The following is a 26,733-nucleotide window of genomic DNA, read 5'->3' as shown; positions in this document are numbered from 1 at the left end:
GTTATACATATGCATTGAGGGGAGAAGAGGTCCTCTCATTTTTATGGCTGTGGCTATTTCATTTTTGAGTCATTCTTAGTGGTGGCCTTTGCTATCTATGCAAACACATACAGCTCTATACTTCCAGGGGCCTTGCTGCCCAACATAGTTTTCACTTGCCAGGTAGCTGAAGGAAGGGAGCAATATTATTGGTGGTACGTAGAAGCTTAGAGGAATTTCAGAGGCGAAGAGGTATCTGCATGGGGTTTCTCATATCTCAATTTGCACAGAGGCCTGACTAAACCTGCTGCTTGTTGGTATAGGCCCTGATTGTGATACTCTGCCTAAATAAAGATATCACCCTACTCCATGGATAGTCTTATTGATTATTCCTAGAGTCAGGTGCTACCCAACAGAGTCTATCTTACAGAAAACAAATGAGAACTGCATCATTTAGCTGTTTGAAAATTAATGTTGTTTATTTCTCATTTCCTAGAGGGATTATGGTGGCCCCTTGGTCTGTGAACAAAACAGAATGAAAATAGTAGCAGGTGTCATCATTCCTGGCCGTGGATGTGCCATTCCAAATCGTCCTGGGATTTTTGTCAGAGTGGCATATTACTCAAGGTGGATACGCAAAATCTTGACGACATATAGATCTAAGTCATAGCTGAATATTTGACACAAAATAACCAGTTTCATTTACATAAAGATTTCAGAGAGAATGAAATTAATGTGTAATGTAAAGATCCATGATTTTTTTAAAAAAAACCTACTTGATAGTCAAGTTTCTTGATCTTCTATTGATATATTTATGGGTGTTTTCTGAAGATTTTGTCTATCAGTGTTTGATTTATAAATGTTGAAGTGAGCTACAGTATATGCAAATCTGGCGACATATCTCCTGAAGATACTTGAATGGGTAAACAGAATTGCAAAGATACTATTGCTTGATGAAGTGTTTTGTGGAAATAGATCATGTGGCCTCTTTTATGCTGCTTCTTCAGGGCAGCTTGTCCATGAGAAACAAAGAAGGTTTTTTTCTTTCACACCTCTTATTCTTGCTATGAACCATGTATTGCTCTCTGTTTGTGGCAAAAGTCCTATTGAGAGCTGTGTGCATTGACCAAGAACAGCATATATGAACCTAATTCTCTTCTCCCATATGCAGAATATAAATATGTTAAATAGTAAACTTAAAAAAAAAATCTCTTTAACGTGCTCATTTCCTTGTGGGCCCAATTCTGCAAGGCCTCCATTAGCAGAGCTCTCACTGAAGTCAATGGGAGCTCCTTTTACATAGGATTTATAGGATCTAACTCTATATTTACTATCCTAAGGGATATTGCAATTAACCCTCTGGAAGAGGAAAGAGATAGAGAAACAGGTTGATTAGCAAGTTATCAATCTTCGTTTAATTGTCCCAGGGTACATCTACTCTGCAGCTGGTGGTATAATTTCCTGCTCAGGTAGCTGTGCACGTGCTAAATTTGATTGAATTAGCATGTTAAAAATAGCAGTGATGCTATGGTGGTGCAGCCAGTGGCATGGGCTAGCTGCCTGTGCGCTTATCTAGGATCTCCGATGCGATGTAATCAGATGGCTAGCCCATGCAACGGCTCCTGCTGCCCTGGCTGCACTGCTACTTTCAGTGTGTGCTACCTCGATCAAAGCTGGAAACTGTTCCTCCAGCTGCAGTGTGGATGAACTCTCGGTATTAACTCAATATTTAAAAAACCACACATAAAGGTGTATTTCATAGGATCCCAGGAATGTGTCCTGATTAGCTAATGACAGACCATTTTTATTGTTAAAATTAATTGCATTCAAATAGAGAGTTAGGGCCAGTTTTTTCAGTAACTCAAGGGAGTAACTCTGGATTTACAGCAGTGTAACCAAGAGTGGAATCTCACCCTGAGCTAACAGAGGCAACAGGGGGGAAAAAAGAATACTGTTGCCATTAATGCATTTAAAACCAAATTATGCCTTCAGGTATGCCTGAAGGCAAGGAAAATTGCATACTCCCTCTGGGGGCAGAATTTCAGTTCTTCATATTTAACAAACAGATCCTAAAAGAACCAACATTTCAAATAGAGTGGAACACATCTTTTGATTTCAATAACATTAAATATATTTTATTTCTAGGTATTATGTTATCTTTAATAAAAACCTAAATATTTGGTTAAACAATACATCTCTGGTATAAATCCTCTGAAGCCAATGGATTTATTGTAGAGATGAATCTGGGCAGTTGTAAAGCATGCAAAATGTCACTAATGGTTTAATTGCCTGTGTGTCATCTCTTCGTGCACACCTAGTGATGGAGCAAGAGAGAAAATAGTCGACATCTATGAAGTTGTTAGAAAATGTATTATAAAGCTGAAAGCACAAAATATTTAGCAAATGGCAATATTTTACATTAGGTGACTCTAATTGCCATGTACCTGCTGGGAAAATGATACAATCCCATTGTACTCGCTACTACTGTACATTAAATTGCATAAGGAACTTCATTGTTACTTTATTCATGAACTATGTAAATGCATATGTTTCAGATAGCAACTGTAAGTATGTACCATATCTGACTACACAGCCCCTAAACTGACATCACTGTGTAGATTCACAAAAGTAAAGAAAATGTCACTATAATTACATGCAAGTGACATGGGGCTGAATCCTGCCCTTCCAAATATAACCATGCAGGGGGAGCTATGTTGGGAGGTGGGCAAGGTGCTGATTCCCCAAACTATCCCTAATCGGCAAAGCACTTTGATTTAAATAGGACTTAACTATATGGTTAAGTGCTTTGATGAATAGGGATGGAGTTGAGTATAGAATTAAATGCTTTTCTGAATTGCACCCAAAACATTCTAATGGTACAAAGCAAGAGGTCTTGCAGCAAGCAGATAAACAGGCATGTTCCTGAAAATCCTTCCTCACGTGAGTAGTCCCAATGGCCCAAATGGAACTGTTCCCATGAGTAAGAACTACTTATAAGGGCTTCCAGGTTCTGGCTCATTGCTTGTATGCCTGGATGTTAGCTGGGTGTACCTTCCTCTCTGTCTGTTGGTGAAGGGGATTAGGCTTCATACACTCTGTCCTTCTGGCTCCTCTTGTTTTCCAGCCCAGTAGAGGGCAGGATTTAGCCTGTAGCACTTACAAGAAATTATTGCCATTAATGTAAAGTGTATATTCTCATTAAATATGTGCTGACTATAGCTTAACGAAAAGGAGGATTACTTTTAAGGAGAGATGTGAAACTCCAAGTGAGTTTTTATTTTCTGCCATTGAGAAGAGCATGGATAAAGTATACAATAACATATTTACTTTTCCTATTCTAAGACTCGTTACGTGTTCACTGTATTATATTTGCAGGAATTTCTGTTATGCTGACCAACAAAATAAAATAAAATAAATTGGATCCTAGAGTATTTTAGTTATAATCTTCTGCTGTGCAGAAGACAATATGATTTTTATATATATGATAAATATACTGGTTTTTGTTAGACAATATGTAAGGATTTTTATCTGTTTGTTCTGGGCAGCATCTCGGTAAAGTTAGTTGTGCAGAGTTGATGCTCTAGAACTTAATGTGTTTGTAAGCACTTGCTTATCAGGTGCTCTCTCTTTCAGTATGGAGGGAACTTGAGACTCTAATAAGCAAGGAAAGAGAAGAATAATGAGATGTGGTAATGAATTTGTACTTCATTTATTCCTGTGAATATTTCTTGTTGGTACCAATGGTACCGTAACAGGCAAACGTTATAGCTGCAGCATTGTCCTTTTTAAGGAGAGTGTTAAGAGATTTTTCATTGTTTTAACAATTTTTTTTCATAACAACAAGGGGCCTGATCCAGTGCTCACTGACGTCACTGGAAAGTCTCCTACTGACTTAAAGGGGCATTTGCCGGGCTTTGTGGATGCAATTTTGGCTATAGCCATATTTAAGAGAAAGTAATTGGGTGGTGGTGGTGGTCTGAAACAAGTAATCAGGAAACAGCTTCAGTCACTGACATTGTCTTAACCCAAACTCACCTTTGTTTCAAATTTTTGATCCAGGCCAGAAGACTAACTAGTCCCTGGGCTGTGATAACAGATAAAAGTGTAATTAATAATTGACATGGGACTTCAAAAAAAACTTAGGGGCGGATTCTGCCCCATTGAAGTCAATGGGAGCGTTGTTATTGATTTTCTTTGGGTGCTGAATCTGGCTGAGAAGTCTTACCTTTGTTACTGCAAACCTACTCTCCAGACTTTGGTTTCCTTTTATCACTTTACGATGAGGGTTAAGGGAAAGAACGTACAACTGCCCAGGGAATTAGAGCTCTCAGTGGTCCAGTGTTTATTGATGCTGCTGAAATCTGCTTCCTGGGCTTACGATGAGCGCTTTCATGGGGCATACTGCAAACCCTTACTCCTGAGAGTGATGCCATGAGACTTGATGGGGCTACTCCTTAAAATTAGGGTTTTCAGAATAAGATCCTAAGTTTTCTGTAAGGGGCACAATCACCTTGAGCAAAATGCCTATTGAAATCGGTGGATGGTTTTTGCCAAAAGACTGCAGCACTGGGCTTGAAGTTTGCTCTGTGCTGTCTAAAATGGCCATATACCCATTTGCATAATCTTCAAATAGCATGAGAATCCTATGCCCTTAGAAGCCTGAATATGCACAAACTGACCCCATTAGAAGTCAATGGGAGTACTGGTGGCACAAGGTCTTTTGGACTAGTCATTAAATGTTTTCTTACCAATTAGTTTCTTCCTTCTTCACATGCACTGGTATAATACTGTATCACAAATGTTGGGGCTGTTGACAAGAACTAACATTGCTTTTCACCCTACTTTTGTAGTGTCTCTTTATAAACAGGTTCATGGACATAGTCATATCGAGTTTCCTAATTTGGAATCTGACTTCAGGGAGCTGTCAATGAAACGCTGTGGATGGTTTGATTCTTTTTCTTGTATTTAAATAGGAAAATATTAATGCTGCCTATTGAATGGGACAAGCTGAATGCCTAAAAAAAGGGAACACTGTGGTTATAACTTGTATTACAAAAATTCTGTAATTAATGGTATTATTGTTAGTTAATAAAGTTGGTATTTTTGTAACCTTGGTTATTATTATTATTCTTAATAAAATATTTTATAAGAAACCCCAACCAAATCAGCATGATATTTCTTACTTGGGGTGTGAAAATTGTATTATTGGGCATAGGTAATAGTGCTCTTGAACAAACAAGAAGCCTAATCCTGACTTCAATGGGAGTTTTGAATGTGCAAAGAAGGTGTGATTGGGACTCTATAGACATTCTTCCCTTGATGCATATTCCATGCTCCCAGGAACACTGTCTGCATATAACAGGGGGAAATTGACACCAAGCCGCCCTCAGACGTCCCAATAGGAATTTTGCACTCAGAATGATGGCATGGGCCCCAAAAGATGGAAGTATTAAAAAAATAAATAAAAGAGGAAATAACTAGAAAATGTGCAATTAACACTGAGCATTCCACATCTTCATTCCACATGTGGGCATTCCACACTGGTGAGGAGAGGCATAGCACCTTACAAGAGCAATAGCAGAGACCTGGCATCTGCAAAATTCATCTTTGTTCACTTGATTATAGTTTATGGAATGATTGTCCTCTTAATATCTGAGTACCTTCAGTCTTGTACAGAAACATGGAATGCTGCTACTAATTTTCATTTTGGGGTGAAAAGTCTAGTCCTTGGCTTTTAAAAATCAAAGCGGGGGCAAACCAAAACCCCAGTTCACTTTTTTGACATTCAAATCCAGAGCGGAATCTGGCCAAAGGCACAACTTTTATTAATGGTAGAACACAAATCCTGGTTCCAAAACTGCACACATTTTGGGGTATTTGAAATCTGGATTTGAATTTTGCATCTTGAATCCATTTTTTTTCAAAAAAGATTTTCTTAATGACATTTGGAATTTGTATGTCTTATCCATGACTACTGAAGTCAATGGGAATTTTGTCACTAACTTCAGGAATGCAGGTAAAGGAATGCATTCAATTTTTGCCTTTTAAAAAAATTTAGGAATACAAATGATATACAAAAATGAACTGTTGCCATAGTGTCTCATTGAACGTGCTAATAATGTGTAGGTAACCTCACAACAGTGTTGTGAGAAATAGCTAATGATTGCATAGCACTACACAGAGGTATAGCCCTGCTAAGTGTTATTGCTATCATATTAAATTCAGTGGTTATTATGGCTTTGTTATCAATGGGAGTTCCAAGAATACTGCACGCTGTAAATGATGGAGGAAAGCCCAGATCGATGCTTAGTGTTTGTTTTCTGCAATCCTCATGTAAACACAGAAGACCATTAAGCAATGCCCTGATGTATATTAACCCTGCCTTCAAAAGCACCAGTCTCCGGACAGTTACATTATAGTAAAAGCCTTTTGCAATAAATAAGAAAGGAAACATCTGGAAGGAAAAATGGCAAACCATGAAAGGTTAATACCAAATAAGCTCTACAATGAACAAATAAAATACTTTTCTGTGGTCTCACTTTTTATAACGTGGGATATATGGTGTGAAAAGCTTCCCCAGCATCATCTAATAGCCTCGGTTTGCTTTAAAATGACCCACAGTGTTTCAAAACACTTGAAATGCAATGACTTTTCCAGATGTACAGAGAGGCTGTAATGCACACTGTACTTTAGAGGACAAGGGACTGTTCCTCCTTCCAGTGAAATCAATGGCAAACCCCATTTGATTCTAGTGGTTAGACCGCCAAAGCCTGCTCCCCTTGTTCACATGAGTATTTCTGCTTACTACAGTAGAATAACTTTAGGTCCTGATTCAGCAAAGTACATGATTCAGCCCCATTGAAGTGCTCTGCTGAACCAGACGAATAAGACGAACAGGATTTGAACATTTGTCCATTCAACCACTTTTTCCATTTTGTGCGTGTGTATGCGTGCATGCTTGTTGTATTTAGTTTGAATGCCAGAGGCTGTAATTTTCTTACATGCAAATCAACTAGTTGTTCTAGAGGGACCCCCCAATTGCATTTATTAAGAGAATAATTATTAGGTGCTGAGCATCCCTTCCCTTAAGTGGAAAAGGAGGATACCTAGAACCTGTCAAGAGGTGCTAGCATCTCTCAGTATGGGGCCTATTTTCCAGTCTACAGTGCACTTGGTTGGGTGGCTTAGGATAGTGCCTTTCTGGAGGAAAGTTTTATAAAGCTGTACATGCAGGTGGTTAAGCCAGGAAACATGAAGTGTTAAGGACTGTATGGGGGCTATTTAAAAGAAAGAATAAGGTTACAGAGATTTTCAGTGGTTTGGGATGAGGTTTTTGTCACTGGTGATAAGACTTTACTTTAAATAGCTAATATGGTTTAGATTAGATCAGATGAAAATTTCCCCATCTGGTTTTGTTTCCTGGAAGGATTGAGATCATGTAATACAACCATAGGTGGATGGTGGGGGGTAGAGAGTGGGTTGGAATGTATCACAAGCTTTGGTAATGTAGAGTGTGTCAGCAATGGGCTCATCAGGTCTGGTGCACAAATGTGCCATCTGCTGTACAGTCACGAGTTTCACAATACTGTTACTCCATGGTGTGGCTAAAATGCTTTCACATTTACTTTTTTCCCCCCTCTCCAGTTAAAGGAAAACCTGGAACAGCTGCTGCTCAGATCAGTGTAGGCAACCTGCTGAGTGAAGGATACCTCCATAAATAAAAAGAGACTTTTCATTATAAACTCATTTTAAACATTAATTTTGGGAAAGTTAGTTCCATTGACCCTATGTACCAAAGTAGCTTAGGCTCAAATTTTTGTTTTTTGAGTGAACAGGGTGGCATTTGAGACAATTAGCATATGGAGAATGGGGATGCCAAGACTTTATCCTGTGCATGAGAATCCACAAAGGACAACAACAATTGCCTTAAATGACAGTTTAATGTGCTGCCATTTGTAAGAGTTGATGCTTGTTTTTCAGTTTTGGGCCACAGCAATGCTCACCAGTTACTGGACTCAGTCTTTACTGAGGCGGGCACACAGGTACAGGCATCTCTTTAGCTTTCTGACTCGTCACACAATTCATCTGTTACATGCACAGGTAGCCGTTTGTGGGGAAGCCACAGCTTTTCCACTACAGGAATAAACGCCCCATTGAAGTTCTTTCTGGGCTCCTATCTTACCTGCTTTTGTTATGAACTTTCCATCTCAAACACGGTCTGGGTTCTTCAGACTCCCCTTCCCTATTATCCAAATGGTGAGTGCCTGTGTTAGTTGTAAACAGCTGAGTCTTTAATCCCTTCTGTACCACTTAAAGCTAATGACTCCTCAGTTGTTACAACACATCAGCACTAATCCATAAATATTAGTTTCGTTAACTTTCTGCTCGGACTTTTCTTTTAATCATAACTTCCTGCCTGTTGCTGAGGTGTGGGGGGAGTCATTCCAATCCTTCCTCTAACACACTTCCCAGCTCCAAGAGTGCTCTCTCATACTCATCCTATGTTTCCCTGTGCCCAGCCCCCCGCTGTCTTCTGTGTGGGTGCTGTACTCCCCCACCTACTGGTGCTTGCATCCTGCCCTCCTATTGTGAAGTCTGATTGTTTCTCCCTATATACATTTGTACAGCACCTAGCACATGTGGCCCCCCGCTCTCAGTCAGGCCCTCTAGGCCATACTGTAACACAAATAATCCTAATGCCGTTTCCTTCCACTGTTTTCTCTTGTACACCTTATTCCATTTGAATTCTGATAAGAGAAAACAACAGGGAAAGAGCAACATTTATGCAGTTTAACTTTTTGCAGTTCTCAGGGTAAGATTTATGGTTTCCACTAAAGGCAGCTTCTTGATAAGGTTACCCCCTCACTCCTTTGATGGAAGTCTACTTGGCTGTGTGAATATACTTCATTTTTCTTTCTCCTCTTGGAAAGTGCTTCCTACATTATCTTCAGGGTGAAGCTATTGAACGACCTCAGTCTCTCTCCTTTCTGCTTTGCTGGCTTGACTGGGGAACTCTGTTTCCATTTGCCCATCAATTTTTCCAGCTTGAATATAAACTAATGCCACGTTTACACTGCAGGACACTTAAATTCGGCAACAGACAGAGCCAACAATGGGAAACTTGTAATTCCTGGGTGAGATAAGCAAACGATGACAGAAATGCCCCAAAATATGCACAGAGCAGAGCAGCAGCTCTGCGACATGTCCCTCCAGAGAGAACTTCTGCTGGGTTCAGGCGTCTTGACTTCGGAGTGAGAGGAAGCAGAGCCATGGAGCAGTCATGGTCTGTGACAGTACAGTATGAAGCGACTGCTGCTGCGCTGTCTATTACCCTTGGAGGAGGGTTGCTGCACAGGCATGGCTACTCAATAGCAACACAGCAGTCATAATAATGCTGTGCTGGCAAGGGACAGGGAAAACTCAGCATTGATCCCCTACCTTTTCTATGGCCCCTCCAAAGCTCTGCCCCAGGAGGGGAGATTCACCTTATGGGGGAATCCTGGCTACAATGTAGACAATCTGATCTTTGCCATGGTCATCACTAGGATTGGGATTTAGCCCATGGAGTTTTCCACTTCCTCCAGAATCTTCCTTGGACAAGAGGCTAGTAAAGGTCAAAAATCCCCCTTTGAAGTCAGTGGGAACTGCAGTAAGTTAGAACTCGGCCTGAACTAATTAATTTGGGTGTCCTCATGCTGAGCGAGGGAGGCAGGTAAGTTTTAGGTTGAGGGAGCCAGAGCAAAATGGAGAGGAGAATTCAAGAATGCCTGGCTCCTACTTCTGGCCCAGACCACTAGAATTCCATCCATCCCCTATCGCCTTCCCATGGTATACATCCATTTAAAATGGAAATGTACAATATGTAGAAGCAAACATTTAATGTAAATATAATAGGAGTTCAGTCCAAATGCATAATATACATTTAGATCCACAAAGTTATGGAAGCACCAGACTGACTCTTTAGCTGTCCAAGTACACTATTTAGGTATCTCTGAGATTCTCAGAACCCCTGCTCAGGTGTCCCCTAGGCACCTAAAGTCCCGTAGGTGCTTAAGTTTTTGATGGTCATCATTTGTAAAGTTGTCTACTCCCAATGCCACCCTGCAGCTAATGAGCTGCATAGAGACTTTGCTTGTGCTTAAACCCCAGCAGGATTCTTAAACTAGGTGGTCTCTAAACCTGATCCAGTAGGCGTGCTCTGCGCATGCCTAACCAGCACAAGACAGCTGTGGGGTGAGCAAGTCTGGGGAGGAGAAAGAGCATATTTATCCAGAATACCCAACAGCCAAGGGCACTTACCTGAGATTTGAGAGACCTGGATTCTAGTCCAAATTAGGGATTTGAAAACAAGGCACTTGTATTCTAGTTGAATACTCTATTCACTAGGCTAATGGGGAGATAAGGGAGGGGGTCTCGTTCCTCTCTCTGGTTTATCACCAGAAAGGGCTTAGGTGCCTAACTCCAGGAGAGAATGCTGAGTGCAAATAGGACCTTCCCTAAGGCCCAGATCAGTGGGAGGTAGGCAAGCCCCAGGTACAGAACACTGGATTACAGGCAGCTGAATATCTTTGTGAATCTGGACCCCAAGCCCTGCCACCTTCCTCTGCATTTCACTCCTAGCCAGACAAGTGACTCCCAACTCAGTTTGCTGGCTTCTGAGAATCCCTTTTATAGGTTCCTAACTCAGGGCTGAGGATTCCAGGAGGTGGTAGGGTGCCTAATGCTAATCATTGCCACCTCTAAATCCCTGTGAGGATTTAACCCTTTGACACCCCACACTCAGGCAAAGCAAGGGCTGTAAAAATAAAAACCAGACCACAACATGGGTCTGTGTAGTCAGCCATCCATTTGCATAATCAAACCTGACAGGAAATCAAAGCTGACTGGATTCTTTTACAATGCATCGCCATCTTGCAGAACCAGAACTCCAGGGGCAATTTACTTAGTCATTTGTTTGCCTATGGAAAGAAACAAAACAAAAACAAACCATCTCTTTTTTCCAGCAGTACAGGCTTGGGTATTTGGTAAATGACAGACTGGGTGTGCTCAAAAAGTCTTGTCCTAATTATGGTTAAATTAAACTCATGCTCAAAGCAATTAAAATATTGGCATCAATGGAAAGTCACTGTTTAACTCAGTAGAGAGAGCTAACCTAAAAATGTTTTTAAACATCTGACCTGTCCAGAATATATGAAGTTTCAAATCCTCCCATTGTCTGCTGATTCTTCAAATCAATGAAGGCTCTCAGTGCGTCATGCTCGCAGGATTCAGTAGTCCTTAGTGTGAGGTAAATGATGCATAATCTTACATTTTGGCACAAAGAGTGAGAAACCGAAGATGTATTCCTTTACCCTCCTCAACAGCCCACTCAGCAAGCAACAGAAGAAGATTTAAATCCTTATGCCAGAGTCACCCCAACACTTGGTTCTCTCCTTGCTAATCGAGATTAAATGACACTATGAGAAATGGAGAAGTGACTTCAGTTAACACTTGTTACAGGGAGAGGAAAGCCAATCATCATGTTATCTCATAGAACCAGTGTTCAGGAAATGTGTGAGCGCTGTCCTGGGGGTAGAAAAAAACAATGAGCTATCACACAAATAGAAAAGAAAATCAGTTGCATGGTGGCATGAGGAAAAAAAAAATCTTTAAAATCCAAATGTCAGATTCACTTGGTAGGGCCTGGCTGCTTTATGCGGCTCTGGTGACAGAAAGCAGCCATGCAGCTGGTGTAGCTGTTAAACTGGGTTTATTGCTGCTTTCCACTGCCAGAGAACAGCCAAAGTGTACTGATGAATCAAACCCAAGATGTCTTACTTTAATGCTTGCTTCTTGGCAGATACTCATTACACCTTTTAAACCCTGATGTTGCAAAATTAAGCTCCTTCAGAACCGGAGTTAATGGTGATATGGCACTGTTGTTCAAAGGCGACCTGAACTTAATCCCAGACCTTCAGGGCTAGATTTACAATGGGACACTTTCAGTGCACTGTAAATCCACAGCCTGGCATGCTGTGCAGTAACTTGCCATGTACTCAAGCCTATACATGTATTGTATGTATAAGGAGCCTGGGTGCCTAACTCCGGGTTGTAAATTCTAGTAGGCCGCAGCGCACTCAGGGGTTAGGCATTGGAGTGTTCAGTGTTGCAACACCTAAGTTCCCTCTACGAATCTCTTCCTCAGAGTGAAATATGTAAGAAGGTCTTGGAATAAGTTGTCTTAAAACAACCTTGGCTAATACAAAGGGCATTTAACTCAGTGAGTGCTACAACAGAAGCCTCAAATTGTTTCCTTGCGAGCCACTCATATCCACTGCTTAAAGAAGCCAGTGAGTAACTGGGTTGTATCTTTCCAGAGTGGAAACTGCTAATCCTGTACAAATGTTGGCAGCTTGTAGTAGGGCAAGAATCAGGAGAAGCTTTTTTCCTATTCCAAATACATTTAGAAAAACCTTTATGTAAATCTTGAGTAACTGCCTTTGGGAATGTTGCATGGCAACAGCTTCATGAGAGAGAGCAGATTTGGCAGTGAGGTCATCTTAAGCAAGATAACCTAGCCAGACAACTAAAACATTTGATTCCATCTGGTTTAAACATTTTGCATAGTTGGGAAACATTGTACTTCTAGAGACCAATGAATTGGTACATGAGTCAGTCACCCATTGTGTACTTTCTTTCCTTTCAGACACCACCAATACTAGAAATTGTGTTGAGAAAAGGGTGACCAGATGTGCCAATTTTATTGGAACACATCTGATATTCAGGATTTTTCTTATATGAGCGCATATTACCCCCGCCCCTGTCCCGATTTTTCAAACTTACTATCTGGGCACCCTAGTTGGGAAAGAGGCTTACATTCAGATTCTGTGACATTAACGCTATAGCATAAAAACACCTGCTAAACTAAGAAAGCCAAAGAACACTCAGCCCCTGATATATATAGCAGCACATCAACAATATAAAGTGATAGGATGCTTGTGACAGAATGCACCCCTGTGTCCACAGCACACACACTATTGTAATAATCCCTAATAATAATAATTCAAAGTGTGTCTTGTAAAATATCATCTGAAAACTCATAATCTGTTGCTCAGTTCTGATAAAATATGTGCAGCAACATTGTTTATGATGTTATAAGATTCCACTGGCTGGTGTTATTAACACGTTCCAAACTGAGGTTGGCAAACAGTGCTGTCTTAAACAAAGGAATGTGTGCTCTGCTTAATTTGCATTTAAGCAGTAAACAGTGTCATCAAGCAGGAAGGGGAGACAAAGGAAGCCCAAACAGGTGAGAAAAAACCAGCAGGGAACATCCTTCCATAACGGCCTTTTTTCTCCTGATATCCAGCTAGAGGGTTTGGTCAGTAAAACTGCTGGTAAGAAACTTTGTTTGAATCTGATATATTTGTTAAATTAGACACCACTAGCATTTTAACTTTATTTTCTTGTAACCATTTCTGGCTTTTATGCTTTATTACTTGTACTCACTTAAAATCGCTCTTTGTAGTTAATAAACTTGTTTTATTATTTTATCTAATCCAGTGGGTTTAAACTGAAGTGTTTGGGAAACGCCATTTGGGGTGGCAAATTGTCTCCAATAAAGAAATAACAGACCTTATATAAACTTGTACTGTTCAGAAGAGGGCTGGGCAGTACAAAACATACATTTCTTGTGGAAAATCTAAGACTAGGAGTGTGTTGGGGTCACCCCACAGTATAACCAAAGCTGCTAAGAGCCACGGCTGGCTGCAGCGCACATAGCTGGAAGTGACTTGCATGCTTGAGTCTGTTTGTGAGCAGTCCAGGCTGGAGACTACAGTGACAAAACATTGTAAAGGGCAACCCCAGTTAGAGGGCAGGGTTGACACAGCCACTTAATAGGCTGGATTGTACCCGAGTATGTCGCAGTGATACTCTAGCAAACTCATCTAGGCCCCAGTGCAAGAACGCACTTAAACATGTGCTTAACTTTAAGCAAAAATACTTAAGTTTCATTTTAAACAATGGGACTTAAGCATGCACTTTAGTGCCCTCTGGAATAGGTGTGCTTTCCTGAATCAGCGTCTTAAGTGCATGCTTAGCTTTAAAAACCTGAATAGTTCCATTATAATCATTATTATTCTTATTATTTTATTTATATAATTTGTATGATGGTAGCATTTAGAAGCCCCAGTCAAGGACCTCATTGTGCTATGCCTAGCTGCTTTGCTGAATATAAATGGGATTAGTTACATGCTAAAGCCAAGATCCATAAAAATATTTAGGCACTTAACTTCCACTGATTTCACTGGAAGTAGGATCCTAATTACCTTTGAAGCTCTAGGCGTATGCTCTTTTGTTGAATCGGGGCCATAAATATCAGCAGTAGAGATGGTTGAAAGTTGAAAAACAAAAAGTCCTCTTCCCTTTGTTTTGACCAGCTCCAACTGATAATCAACAGTTCAACAGCTGAGGCATTCAGAAGAGGAGATAGAGCCAAATTTACTTCGCGTTTAAAGCACAGTAGGTGTAACTCCAGTGCCATTAATGGATTTTTTGCTGCTTACATCAGCCCAGGTTAGACAATCTCAGCAAGACATTGCAGAGATGACTGTGATGGCATAAACTGTGCCATACTGAACACTCATTATGTAATCTGTGGCTCACATCTTGTAAAATCAGCTATGCTCATGACCTAATTTTTACAATATAAATGCTATCTAGCATAACTATAATGTAATTATAAATGTCTTCAGCTCATTAAAATTACAAATGACCTATAGAATATACATATAACCCCAGATTTTAGTATATAATCCCATAATACAAATGTAAATATCTTCAGTACATGATATACCTGAGATCAGAATAAGGTTTCAATAATTTCACATATGGCAGGGACAGAAGCCTTTTATTATTCTATTAAAATATATAGTTAATCCAAATTTGTTGGCTCATAAAACTTTCTTCCATGTATCTAATGCTGGAACAGAGACCAAAGGTAAAAATTGTTTTCTAAAACTCTCACAGTTGTCCAGAGAGAAAGTTGCATTGCAAGAATCTAAGCCATTTGAATTATTTGATCAAACCAGTTGAGTTTTGTCAAAGAAATTATTCTAATTCATTGAATGAACTGCAACTCTGTAATTAAGGCAGTCAGTCGGAAATTAGTATGCAATAGCTTTTTGGATCAAAAACAAGCGCTGAAGACAAGAGTAAGAGTCACATGGAAGAGTTACTTTAATTCTTCATTTTGAGGAGTCTCATTCCATGCAATAATGAATTATTAATTATTCCTTTAAAATTGACAGAATGACCGATTCATAAATCCATTACAATCTGTTTTACCTAGAATATATACAATTATATAGCACTTTTTACCTTCAAAGTGCTTTACTGATATTAAATAATTAGTTCTCTCAACAATAGTGTGATGTAGGATAGCAGGTATTATCCTCATCTTACAGAGGGAAATATAGAGGCACAGTGTTTAAGAGATCAAACAAAGATATCACTTAAACTACAGCTATGACTGCCCTATTTATAGCTATTCTAGGAATTAAAATCCTTTGCTAAAAGTCAGCTAGTTTTTGACGTAATTCAGAGGGAATCAATGTCAGAGACTTGAATTCAGGGGTTCCTCTCTCCCCATTGTGTATTCAAATCACAATACACCTCATTTCTTTCTAATAATTTTATACAATTCTCAGATTAACTTTATTTCCTTAATTCTGCAGGATACAGTGTCATCAAAAATGTGTGGACAGTGAAACAGTCACAAGTGGCCTTCCTTAGTTCTCTCCAGTGTGCCACCAAATTGCTATGCCTGAACTGAATTGTTAATCCAGATATGCAGACAACTGGTGCACATTCTGTTTATCCAGCTAACCAATTGTCAAGCATGATGACATCTTCCATAAGAAAAAGAAACATAGCTATCATTACCTTTCTTTCATGCTGGTGAATGCAACTCCATATCTTTAGTACTTACGTCTAGAATGTAATGGACCCATTCAGTTAATTAAATTGCAAGCCTTTCATTACACCATATAGTAATTTTATTAAAGTGTTTTTCATAGCGATTTATATATTGGCTAGTTGATTATACACAGGGATCACTTAATCCACCACTGAAGTGAAATGAAACAATTGTTTTGTACAGCATGTCAATGATACACAAAAGCTTGGGACAGGCAGTGAAGCATACGCTTGAAATGAGAAATTTAGGAAGGCAGCACATAATTGAAGTTGGAATTTGGCCAAGACACCGTTTTGTAAGTGCAACCTAACAAAAGCAGCTGGGAAGGAGTTATTTTCTCATGTCATTGTGATAGTTTAATATAAGTGACATTTCATGGATACAAAATGAAAAATCATAAAAAAAATAGTGACAAATTACTAAACAGAAATGTAGGAATGGAAGGAACCGTGTTAGGTCATCTAGTTCAGTCCCAGGCACTGAAGCAGGACTAAGTATTATCTAGACCGACTAAGTATTATCTAGACCATTGCTGACAGGCTTTGTCTAACTTGTTCTAAAAAAACCTCCCAGAGACTCCACTATCTCCCTAGGTAATTTGTTCCAGTTCTTAACTACCCTTACAGTTAGAAAGTTTTTCCTAATGTCTAACCTAAATCTTCCTTGCTGCAATTTAAGCCCTTTACTGCTTGTCCTGTACTCAGTGGTTAAGGAGAACAATTTATCACCCTCCTATTTGAAACAACCTTGTTTATACTTGAAGACTGTTATCATGTCCCCTCTCAGTCTTCTTTTTTTCAGACTAAACAAGCCCACTTTTTTCAATCGTTCCTTTTCTAGACCTAATTGTGTTTGTTGCTCTCCTCTGGGCTTGTCTCCAATTTGTCCACATCTTTCCTGAAGAACAGACTATTGTATCTTGGTTTATTTATCTATTTTCACATATATAGTCCATCCTGCAGGTTTAAGGTCACCAGCTCTTAAAAGGAGTTTTAAAATGGGTTCAATATTGCTGTGCAGCAGCTTTTAGAGGTGGTCTAATACAACATAGATATTTTTCTGTGTCGTTAGACAGGCATTTTTCACGCTTGGGCCCCATCTTGCAAGCTCATCTATACATCCATGTCATGCTCCACACACAGCTTGGTGGTTGGGGTACTAAGGTTAAAGAATATTTAGATAAGAAAGATGTATTCAAGTTAGCAGAGCCTAATGAAATGCATCCTCGGGTACTTAAGAAACTAGCTGAAGCAATCTTGTATCAATTAGCAATTATCTTTGAGCACTCCTGGAACACTAAGGAAGGGCAAACATAGTACCTGGCCTCAAAAAGGAGAACAAACAGGACCCAGGGAATTATAGACAAGTCATCCTAACTTTGCTACCTTGAAAGATGTCGGAACAAATTATCAGTTTGTAAGCACCTAGAGGATAATAAGGAATATCCACCATGGAGTTGTCAAGAACAAATGAAGCCAAACCAACCTAATTTCCTTCTTTGACAGGTTACCAACCCAGTGGGAAGGGAGAAAGCAGTAGATGTGATATACATGATTTTAGTAAGATTTTTGACAACCTGCCCCCCCACTCAACACTGATAAAAAAACTGGGAAAATGTGCACTAAATGAAATTACTTACTCAGGCAAGACCTTACTCAAAGAGTAGTTATTAAACTGGAAGGATGTATTTAGTGCAGTTCTGCAGAATTGGTGATATTCAATATTTTCATTAATGACTTGGATAATGGTGTGGAGTTTATGATTATAAAATTTGCATATGACACCAAGGAGTTGCAAGCATTTCTGAGGACAGGATTAGAATTCAAAATTACTTAGATAAATTGGGGAATTGGTCTGAAATAATAAGATGAAATTCAATAAAGACAAGTGTAGAGTACTTCACTTAAGAAGGAAACAACAAATGGACAACTACAAAATGAGGAATAACTGTTGAGATTCTGGGATGTGTTAACGGAGTGTCATATGGATATGGGAGGTGATTGCCCAGCTCCACTCTGTGCTGGTGAGGCCTCAGCTGGAGTACTGTGACCAGTTCTGGGAGCCACACTTTAGGAAAGATGTAGACAAATTGAAGAGAGTCCAGAGGGGAGCATCAAAAATGATGAAAGATTTAGAAAGTCTCACCTCTGAGGAAAGTTAAAAAACTGGGCATGTTTAGTTTTGCAAAAGAAGACTGAAGGGAAGCCTGATAACAGTCTTCAAATATGTTAAAGGTTGTTTTAAAGAGGCCAGTGATCAATTGTTCTCCATGTCCACTGGAAATAGGTCAAGAAGTTATGGACTTAATCTGCAGCAAAGAGGATTTAGGTTAGAAATTAGGAAAACATTTCTAACAATAAAGGTAGTTGAGCCATGGAATAAACTTCCAAGTGAAATTGTGACATCCCCATCATTGGAGGTTTTTACAAACAGATTGGACAAACCCTGTGAGAGATTGTCTAGGTTTATCTGGTTCTGCTACAACACAAGGGGATGGAGTTGATGAATCCGCAAGGTCCCTTCCAGCCATCCATTTGAATGATTCTATGGTATATGGGCAGACAAATGTATCTATGCAGAGTCAGTGGGACTCCATTTAAGTCAATGGCACTCCAAGGAGCTGCATGGGTCTGTCTGCATCTTATGAGCTTGCACCGTTGGAATCTTAGAAAACTCATTTAAAGCTCAGAGTCAAACAAGAAAAGCCACAGTTTATAGACCTCAATCTTTCCCTATTTATGGGATTAATATTGGGAGATTACCAGCCAATCTGGCAGCAAAGAAATTTAAACAATATAGAACATTTAGTGACAAAGCTAAACAAAATAGACTAATCTCAGAAAAGGGTTCAATACAATCACCTGTTAGGAAAAATTGGTTGACCTGATCCTTCTGGAAAACTGTGGAGTTTCACCTGTAACCTTTCTATAGAATTTTAACTGCCACTTACAGAATTCTGTGGCAGTGCTATAATTTTCTATTGCATTCTAGACTTGTTTAAAAGCCTCTAGAGTTTAATAATGTGTCCATTCCATATAGTTTTGGGTGCTGTCTTTAGAACCCTATTCAATTTCCGTATAAACCTATCAGTTTTATTTGGGATTTTCAAACATGTTTGCTTAAGAGTTCCCATTCAAGTCAATGGTAAAACATTGACTTCAATGAAAACAGAGCTAGACCAATATTGAGTATTTCTGAGAATTCCAACCTTCAACCTGATTAAATTCCTGAAACCCTTATTTACATTATCAGTTACAAGGTTGCAGGAAGGGACCCAGAGCCTTGCCATCTATTTCTTTAAATGCATAGTATGTCCATTTCCATGTAATAACAATATACAAAAATATATTCTAATATATCAATTTAACCAGTATCAATAACAACTTTTTTTTCGACTCATTCAGCTTTGTATGGCCAATTACTCTCCTTATTTCAAGCTAGTCACGCATCCTTCAATATAACTGTTTCCACAAAATCAGATAAACTTACTGTGCCTTGAAATTCAACCAATTCAAGCACTAGAAGGCCCAAGACCTTTATCTGGTCAATGATACGTCAACACAAATCCTCTTCTGTGCTTACAAACGGTGACATTTGAAAGAGTTACTGCAGCATCCTGTGCTTCGGAAACTAATGGTTTCTTATCAAGTAACCTTCCACTGCATGTTCCAATGGGAATTAGAGGAGGCTAATTATGCTGGGTCAAGATTTTTTTAAACACGGAACAGAAGTTGAAAGCTACTTCGGCGCTCAGCCTTTGGCCAACACCTTCATTTGCACTTAGGAGTCTTATATTCTGATGATAAAGAACAAACCCAATTCTCTGCAGGGTTGTTTCTCTCTTCAATAGGTTTTACAAGGTTATTTGAAATGTTTGTTTTTCTTTGGAAAGGGCAGGTGCCAGGAGGTCAGTCCTCATGGTAATCTTGCAGGAATCCTACCTACTTAGGCATTAGGTAGATTTCATTTTTGTTGATATATTGTAGGCACATGATAAACTGGCTGCTCAGGAGAATAACAGTCTCCTAAACTAAATCTGTCTTTCCAAACTCTCTCAGCTCTTTTCTTTCAAATCTTTAAAAAATATTGTAATAAATGAATAATAGGCCTATGTGCTAGTGTTCATAAACTATCTCATGGGTGCACAGGCCTAGTATTAAATTCTCTTTATGCAAAGGATCAAATAGGGGAAACAATATTAGACAAAGTTTCAGGGCCTGATCATGTGATGTGCTGAGTGCTTGCTGTGAAATAGTGAGAGCAATTGGCTTCTTCTGAAGTCAGCGGAGAACGGAGAATCAAGGATTCTTGAGTTCCCTACAGGAAGAGGGCCTTATTAAATTCTTTCAAATAATCTTCTGGCTAGGCATGTGCTATTTTCTCTTATTCTATAATGAGTGAATACACACTACCATCTGTACATTTCTTACAAGTGATCTGCTGTATTGAGCAGCCTCAGTTTAAAACTGCTAAATGAATGCCTTGTCTTTACTGAGATATGGATACTTTCTGTTGGTCCTATAAAACTGCATTTTAATGATAAATAAGGGACTTTACAGTTACAATTACTCTTGTCTCTTTTGAAGCAGGAAAGCTGGCCACTTCTTATCTAGAGTTTAACAAGTTGAGATAAACCTTGATAGCAAAATGTCTCTGGATTGTCAGAGCTTTTAGGTATAGTAAACTACTTAAACTGAAAGCAGCTGTTATAAAATGTTTCTTTAAGATGTTCTGTAATGGCTGCAATATTATTTAATGAAGACTTTTACTGAACTGAGATAGTTAAGCAAAATCCAAGCTCCAGACACACACTAAGTGATGTTACAATTTCAGAAAACAGTATTACACACAATAAGTGTATGTCTCTCTCTTTCTCTCTCTCTCTTTCTCTCTCACTCTATATATAAGCTTGTTTGATTAAACTGTTGGGCTCACACACAGTAGTTCACTTGGGTACTAGCCCATGGAGATTGCTGTGTTCAGACTGTAGTTCCAACAATGGAGAAGCTAGATTATGCTTATCATTATACAAATGTTATTGTTGTCTATGTAGCTATATTATTTCCATATGATGCTTGGGATACTCCAATTATCCTCAGATAACAATGCTATCCTGTCTGATTGTTCTTCATGTTCAAATGGAATGAGATTGTGTAGACATATGTAGATTTATGTACTGTTTTAAGAGTCTCTACAAATGTATTTGATTGTACTACATGACACAATGATTCTGCTCTCCTCTATGCCCTTGTATTGTGCTTGTGCCAGACTATGACTAAATCCCATTAAATTTTCTGCTATAAAATTGAGCCCATATTTTAGTTAATATAGCAAATAGGGAAGCATATGCTGTCTAATTCTCTTTTTAGAATATCTTGAATGTGCAAATATTTGCGCCCACTTTATAAAACACCATTTAGCAGACTAAAAGTGAATGTGGCTATGTATTGGCAAAGTAAGGTTCTGAAGAGGGGGCTTTGTGTTTGTAAAGTGAGTAATACTGATCTCTGAAATTGTGTACATCATGCTGTTTGTTTCTACAAAGTTCCCTAGCCTGTCTCTTAGAAAACAAAATAAATAAGCTACAGGACCAGAACTTCAGCCCATATAAAGTGGCATAATTCCATTGACTTCAGAACTGCACTGATCTAAAATAGCTGAAGATCTTGCCTTCAGACAATCTAAGTTTTGCCTGCCTTTGGGAGCAGTTTTTCATGCTCTCCACTCAAAATCATAATTTGTCTCCTATGTGCTCAAAACTCTCCCAAATTTGCTTGGAACTTTGCCCATTTTCACGGGAAAACCAGTCCCAACTCCACTGAAACTCAGCCCAGACTGAAAGCTTTTGGTCAAACTGGCTTGATATTGTGATTTGCAAAGAAAATATGAAGTCAATTGCTTTCTGTGGGATTCACTATGGATGTTTTGCACAGCTTGAATAAAACTAAATCCTCTGTAATTCCTCTAGAGATTTCAAATAAATGGAAAATGAGCTTCAAGCAAGACTGGACAATTTAGTTTTTGATCTTTTTCTCATGTAGAAACATAGGAATTAAGTTACTGACTCACACCACTAGCCTACTAGTACCAGTCTCTAACAGTGGGCAGTAACAGCCGATTCAGAGGAAGTTACAAGTCCATAATGGACAGATATTAAATAACAATTCAAAAGGAGAAGTTTCTTTTTAACCCCTGTCATTAGAGGTTGGCTTATGCCCTGAAACATGAACATTTTGTTTTGTGGATATAACATGTTATACAATAATTGTATTGCAATGTGTTGCAATGCCATCGTAATTGTTTTCCTTGTATGATGAGATAGCTATCGGAGCCCTAAAATGTGACTGTGCACAGATAACCATTGGGATGAAGCTCAGGGATGAAGTCTTGAGTAATATTCAGGCTTTACACTTTTTAGAGCTTGGACAAGTCACTCATTCCATGCTGTGCCTCAGTATTCCAGCTGTAGCAAAGGGGAAACACTGCCCTACTTTTCAAGGGTGTTGTGAAGATTAAATCCATTCATGTGAAAAAGACATGAAAAAGGGAGAAAGCAGAACATTCTAGTACAGGAGAAAAGAACAAACAAAGGAAGGAAGTCAATGGGAGTTCAGCCTCTAACCTGTTTAGATACTTTGTAAATTCCACTGGGATCCAGCTTTTTAAGGTTATTTAGGCACCTAAAAGTGTGGCATAATGTTTGGGAAAAGTTTGTATTATTTATGATTAATACCAATAAAAAGTTTAATTATGTCACATTTTATTTTATATTTCCTCTGCTATAATTGTCAAGGATTCTGTTCCTATCAGAGCCAATCATGTCTATAACTGAGTCTGCATCCAGGAAATAGGTATCAGTAGTCGACCATTTTAGATTTTCCTAACCTGATTATTGAAATCTAGATGTATTTTATGACATTATAGTCTTATTGTAATTATACCAATTTATTTCCTATCAAGACTTTTGATAAGGCCCGTCTGGTCTCAAACCCAGGCCTGAAGAGCTAGCAGGCAGAAAACAGACACTTCTATGCTGAGAGCCAGCAGCAGCTAGAACCAGTTCATACTCCACTACTCACAAACTGCTGTGGACACAGAATATGGGAAATCCCACCACCAGGGGTCTGGCAGGCAGCAAGCTCTTGACTCCTTGCCCTCTATAAATCGAAGAGGCCTTCCAGGAAGTATCCAGGCACTAATTTGGATCTCCTGTAGCTCCCATGACCATTCCTGCTTCTGTTATTGAACTCCTGCCTTTGACCTCTCCTCTTGACCAGGACCTTAAAATCTAACTCATACTTTGATCCTTGGTATTGTCCGCAGCCTGGAACTTGACTACAAATTCCTCTGCTACTCAGCCTCTGGTTTGACCCTACTATGACCCTTGATCCCAACTGCCTTTGTCAGGATCCTGACAGTTAGCCTAACCACCCTAGCCCATGGTGAAGGCCTATGTAGAAGGAACATGGGGCAGTGGGCCACTCCCTGACCAGCATGCTCCAGAGGGTACTGGAAACACCTGAATGGGTTGACTGTGAGCTCCGCATGCTTCAAGCCCAACTATCACAGCTCGCAACAGAGAACCAAGCTCAGAATAGGGGGTTGGCCTGGGTGACCCCTGAGATAATGGCCCCTACTCCTCACTGAGGCAAGCCTCTGGCACAGTGAGTGCTCCCTGTACCTTAAAGTCTGGGTCTGCCTCTGTGTTCCAGGAGAGCCTTATCAATTTCCCCCACAGTGGGTACTGGTGGGTTCGGGGGCAGCAGGCAATTTTGTAGATGATGATATGGCCCAAGCCCTGAGCATTCCAGTACAACCAAAGACAGTCCCTGTTCTAGTGGAGCCTTTAGATGGCTCATTACTGTCGTTGGGGCTAGTGACACAGGAGATGGTGCCTCTGGAAGTTGTTGTTCAGCACCATTGGGAAGTACTGTAGTTTGGGATGAGCTTCTTGCCACACTTCCTCATAATCCTCATATTTTGTGACCGATGGCTCATAATCTGTACATCCTTTGGCATGAGAAACAGGTTAGCTTCTGCTCCAAGTTCTGCCAGCAAGTTTCCCTAAGCACACCACCTGATGAATCTCAGAACCAATATCCACACCGTCTCCACAGAGCCCTGGCCATGGACCCGGTGTTAGCACCACCGGAAATGGCTTCGTCACTGCCCTCCAAGTGCAGTGACTATGGTAACATCTTCCAGAAGAATGGCAACACTCTACCATCACATTGGGATTATGACTGTCCAGTTGAACTGCAAACAGGGGCTGAGGTGCTGTTTGGCTGTATCTATATGATTTCAGAACGTGGGCTGACTGCCCTGCATTCCTATATCCAAGGGAATCTGGCCAAGGGTTTCATACAGCCATCTATCTTGCCTATTGGCACACCGATTCTTTTAGTTAAAATGAAAGATGGATCCTATGCCTATGCATGGATTACTTGGCCCTCAGTGAGGTTACTATCAGGAATTGATACCCCCTTACACTCATCCTAGAACTACTGGACCCAGATATTCATGAATAGGGGGCCTACAACCTGGTTCAGATCTAAGCTGGGGATGAGTGGAGGACTGCTTTTCGAACCTGGTACAGCCACTACGAATACCTGATAATGCTGTTTGGCCTCACAAATGCCCCTGCAAGAGTCCATCACTTCATTAACAAGGTCTTCCAAGACTACATCGTAGTCTACCTAGATGATATCCTCATTTTTTCTAAGGATCCCGAGCAACATACCCAGCATACCCAGTGGATCCTGGAATGGCTCTACCAACACCACTTGTATGCAAAATTGGAAAAGTACAGCTTTGACAAGTGCTCCATAGAGTTCCTGGAGTGCATTCTGTCCCCCAAGGGCCTCCAAATGGACCCCAAGAAGGTGGAGGTGGTACAAATCTGGGAGATCCCTGAAACATCAAGAAGCTGCAACACTTTCTGGGCTTCGCTAACTTTTATGGGCACTTCATCCCCAAGTTTTCAGGCCAAATCATCCTACTGACAGTGCTTCTCTGCAAAAAAAACCACTTTCACTTGGTCTTCGGGGGCCCAACAAGTGTCCGACTGCTCCAAGATAAACAATACCAGTGCCCCGGTCCTGGCCCATCCCGACTTGGCATGACCCTTTGTCATCAAGACAGATGCCTCCAATGTGGGAACTAGGGCCATACTCTATCAAAGGCATGGTCCCCAACAACACCCTCCTTGTGCCTATTTTTCACAGAAGTTCATGCCAGTTGAACAGAATTACAAAATTCTAGATAAGGAGTTTCTAGCCATTAAAGTGGCCTTTGAAGAGTGCTACAGTATCTGGCGGGTGCTCGGTGCCCAGTACAAATTTACGTGGCTCACAAAATCTTACAGTACCTCTGCCAAGCCAAAGCACTGAACCAGAGGCAGCTTCTCTGGTCCCTGTTCTTCACAGGCTTCAATGTCACCATCATATACAAGCCAAGGGTCCAGAACAAGACTGCTAATGCTTTGTCCCGAAATGGGAAATATCTCTCTAAAAAAAACCACTGCCGCACTAATCTGCATGCATTTATAAGCCTCAGAACTTCCTGAATGCCTCTGTTCCCCAAGACTTCATGTTACTGATCTGCTCAGCTAAAGGGAAGGAGTTTCCTTCCAAGGAACTTGAGGCAGCAATCCAGGGACACCAGGTCCAGGATGGCTTACTCTATGTCAATGACAACTTGTATGTTGCAGTAGGACCACCTCAATTAGAGGTATGATGGTTCTGTTGTAACTCACCATTAGCAGGACATCTCGACCCACACAGACAAACTCTGGCCAACAGAGGGCACCTCATGGAAGTGGGTGTAATGTAAGACCTAGCAGATCTCAAACCCAGGTCTGCAGAGCTGTCAGGCAGCAGACACTTCATGTTGCTAGCCAGTGGCAGCTCTAACCAGCTTGTGCTCCACTATCCACAACCCTCTATGGACACAGACCATGGGAATTCCCACCTCAAGGGATCTGATAGGCAGCAGCCTCATGATTCCTGATATGCTCCCCACCCTATATAAACCCAAACGGTGTTCCAGGAAGTACTCAGGGACCAGTGAAATAGGATTTTCCATACCAGGTCAAGCTACTTATCAATCAAATTCCTCTGACAGTAGCCAATTCCTGATGGTTAAAAGGATGACCAAATCCAAACAAAACCCGTAATGTATTTAGCCAGTTGTGCAATGTTATATCTGAGGATGGGTCGTGGTGGTGGAGGAGAAATAGTTGGTCATTTGCAAAATTAGTCCTTTTATTCATAAGTATTCATTAATTCTATCTTAAGGATTCCATCATGTATAGTTCTAGTCAGAAACGAGACTCTACAAATGACATCTTGGATTTCCATGTTTGTTTGACTCTTACTGATTTATGCTGCAAAGAAAAAGCCATTTCTAACTGCCATCCTTACATACACCGGAAGATTTTGCATAGGTGCATCTGACAGGATTTTAGTCAACAATTCTGTTGCCAGTACACGAGCCGTCTCTTAGCTCTGTTGACTCTGCAGGACTAGCAGGATTAAAAAGGTACAGTAATAAAATACTTTTCTTTCTAACAAAAATCAGATAAGCAGAGACAGCAGATCTACTGAGTAAGGAGGTGTCGTTTTTATCTAAGCCACTTTGTAATGAAAATTAATGTCTTTGCTGCTGGAATGGTTCCATCCACAGAATTCTGGATCAAAACCTGATTGTTTTCAGGTTTTGATCCAAAAGCAAAATCCACTGTGGAGATCACCCTGGTCCAACCTTTGTTTGGTGAATCTTGAAGATGACTTGGTTGT

The 26,733-nt window shown here is 40.1% G+C and overlaps 1 protein-coding gene across 1 annotated transcript in view; it reads left to right on the top strand.

Annotated features, from left to right (window-relative positions):
* Nucleotides 1–5,128, top strand: part of HGF (hepatocyte growth factor) — a 74,807-nt gene extending 69,679 nt beyond the window's left edge. The window contains exon 18 of the mRNA XM_067564545.1: nucleotides 476–5,128. Within this exon, the coding sequence (XP_067420646.1) occupies nucleotides 476–649 (174 nt within the window). The 3' untranslated portion in view covers nucleotides 650–5,128. The remainder of the gene's footprint in view (nucleotides 1–475) is intronic.
* Nucleotides 5,129–26,733: the final 21,605 nt, after the last annotated feature.

Source organism: Emydura macquarii, unplaced genomic scaffold, assembly GCF_026122565.2.
Source record: "Emydura macquarii macquarii isolate MOO-44397 ecotype Brisbane River unplaced genomic scaffold, CSIRO-AGI_Emac_v2 contig_2636, whole genome shotgun sequence".
Taxonomy (NCBI): Eukaryota; Metazoa; Chordata; order Testudines; family Chelidae; genus Emydura; species Emydura macquarii.
Note: the sequence above shows the minus strand (reverse complement) of the source record. Positions and strands in the feature narration are given on the sequence as shown.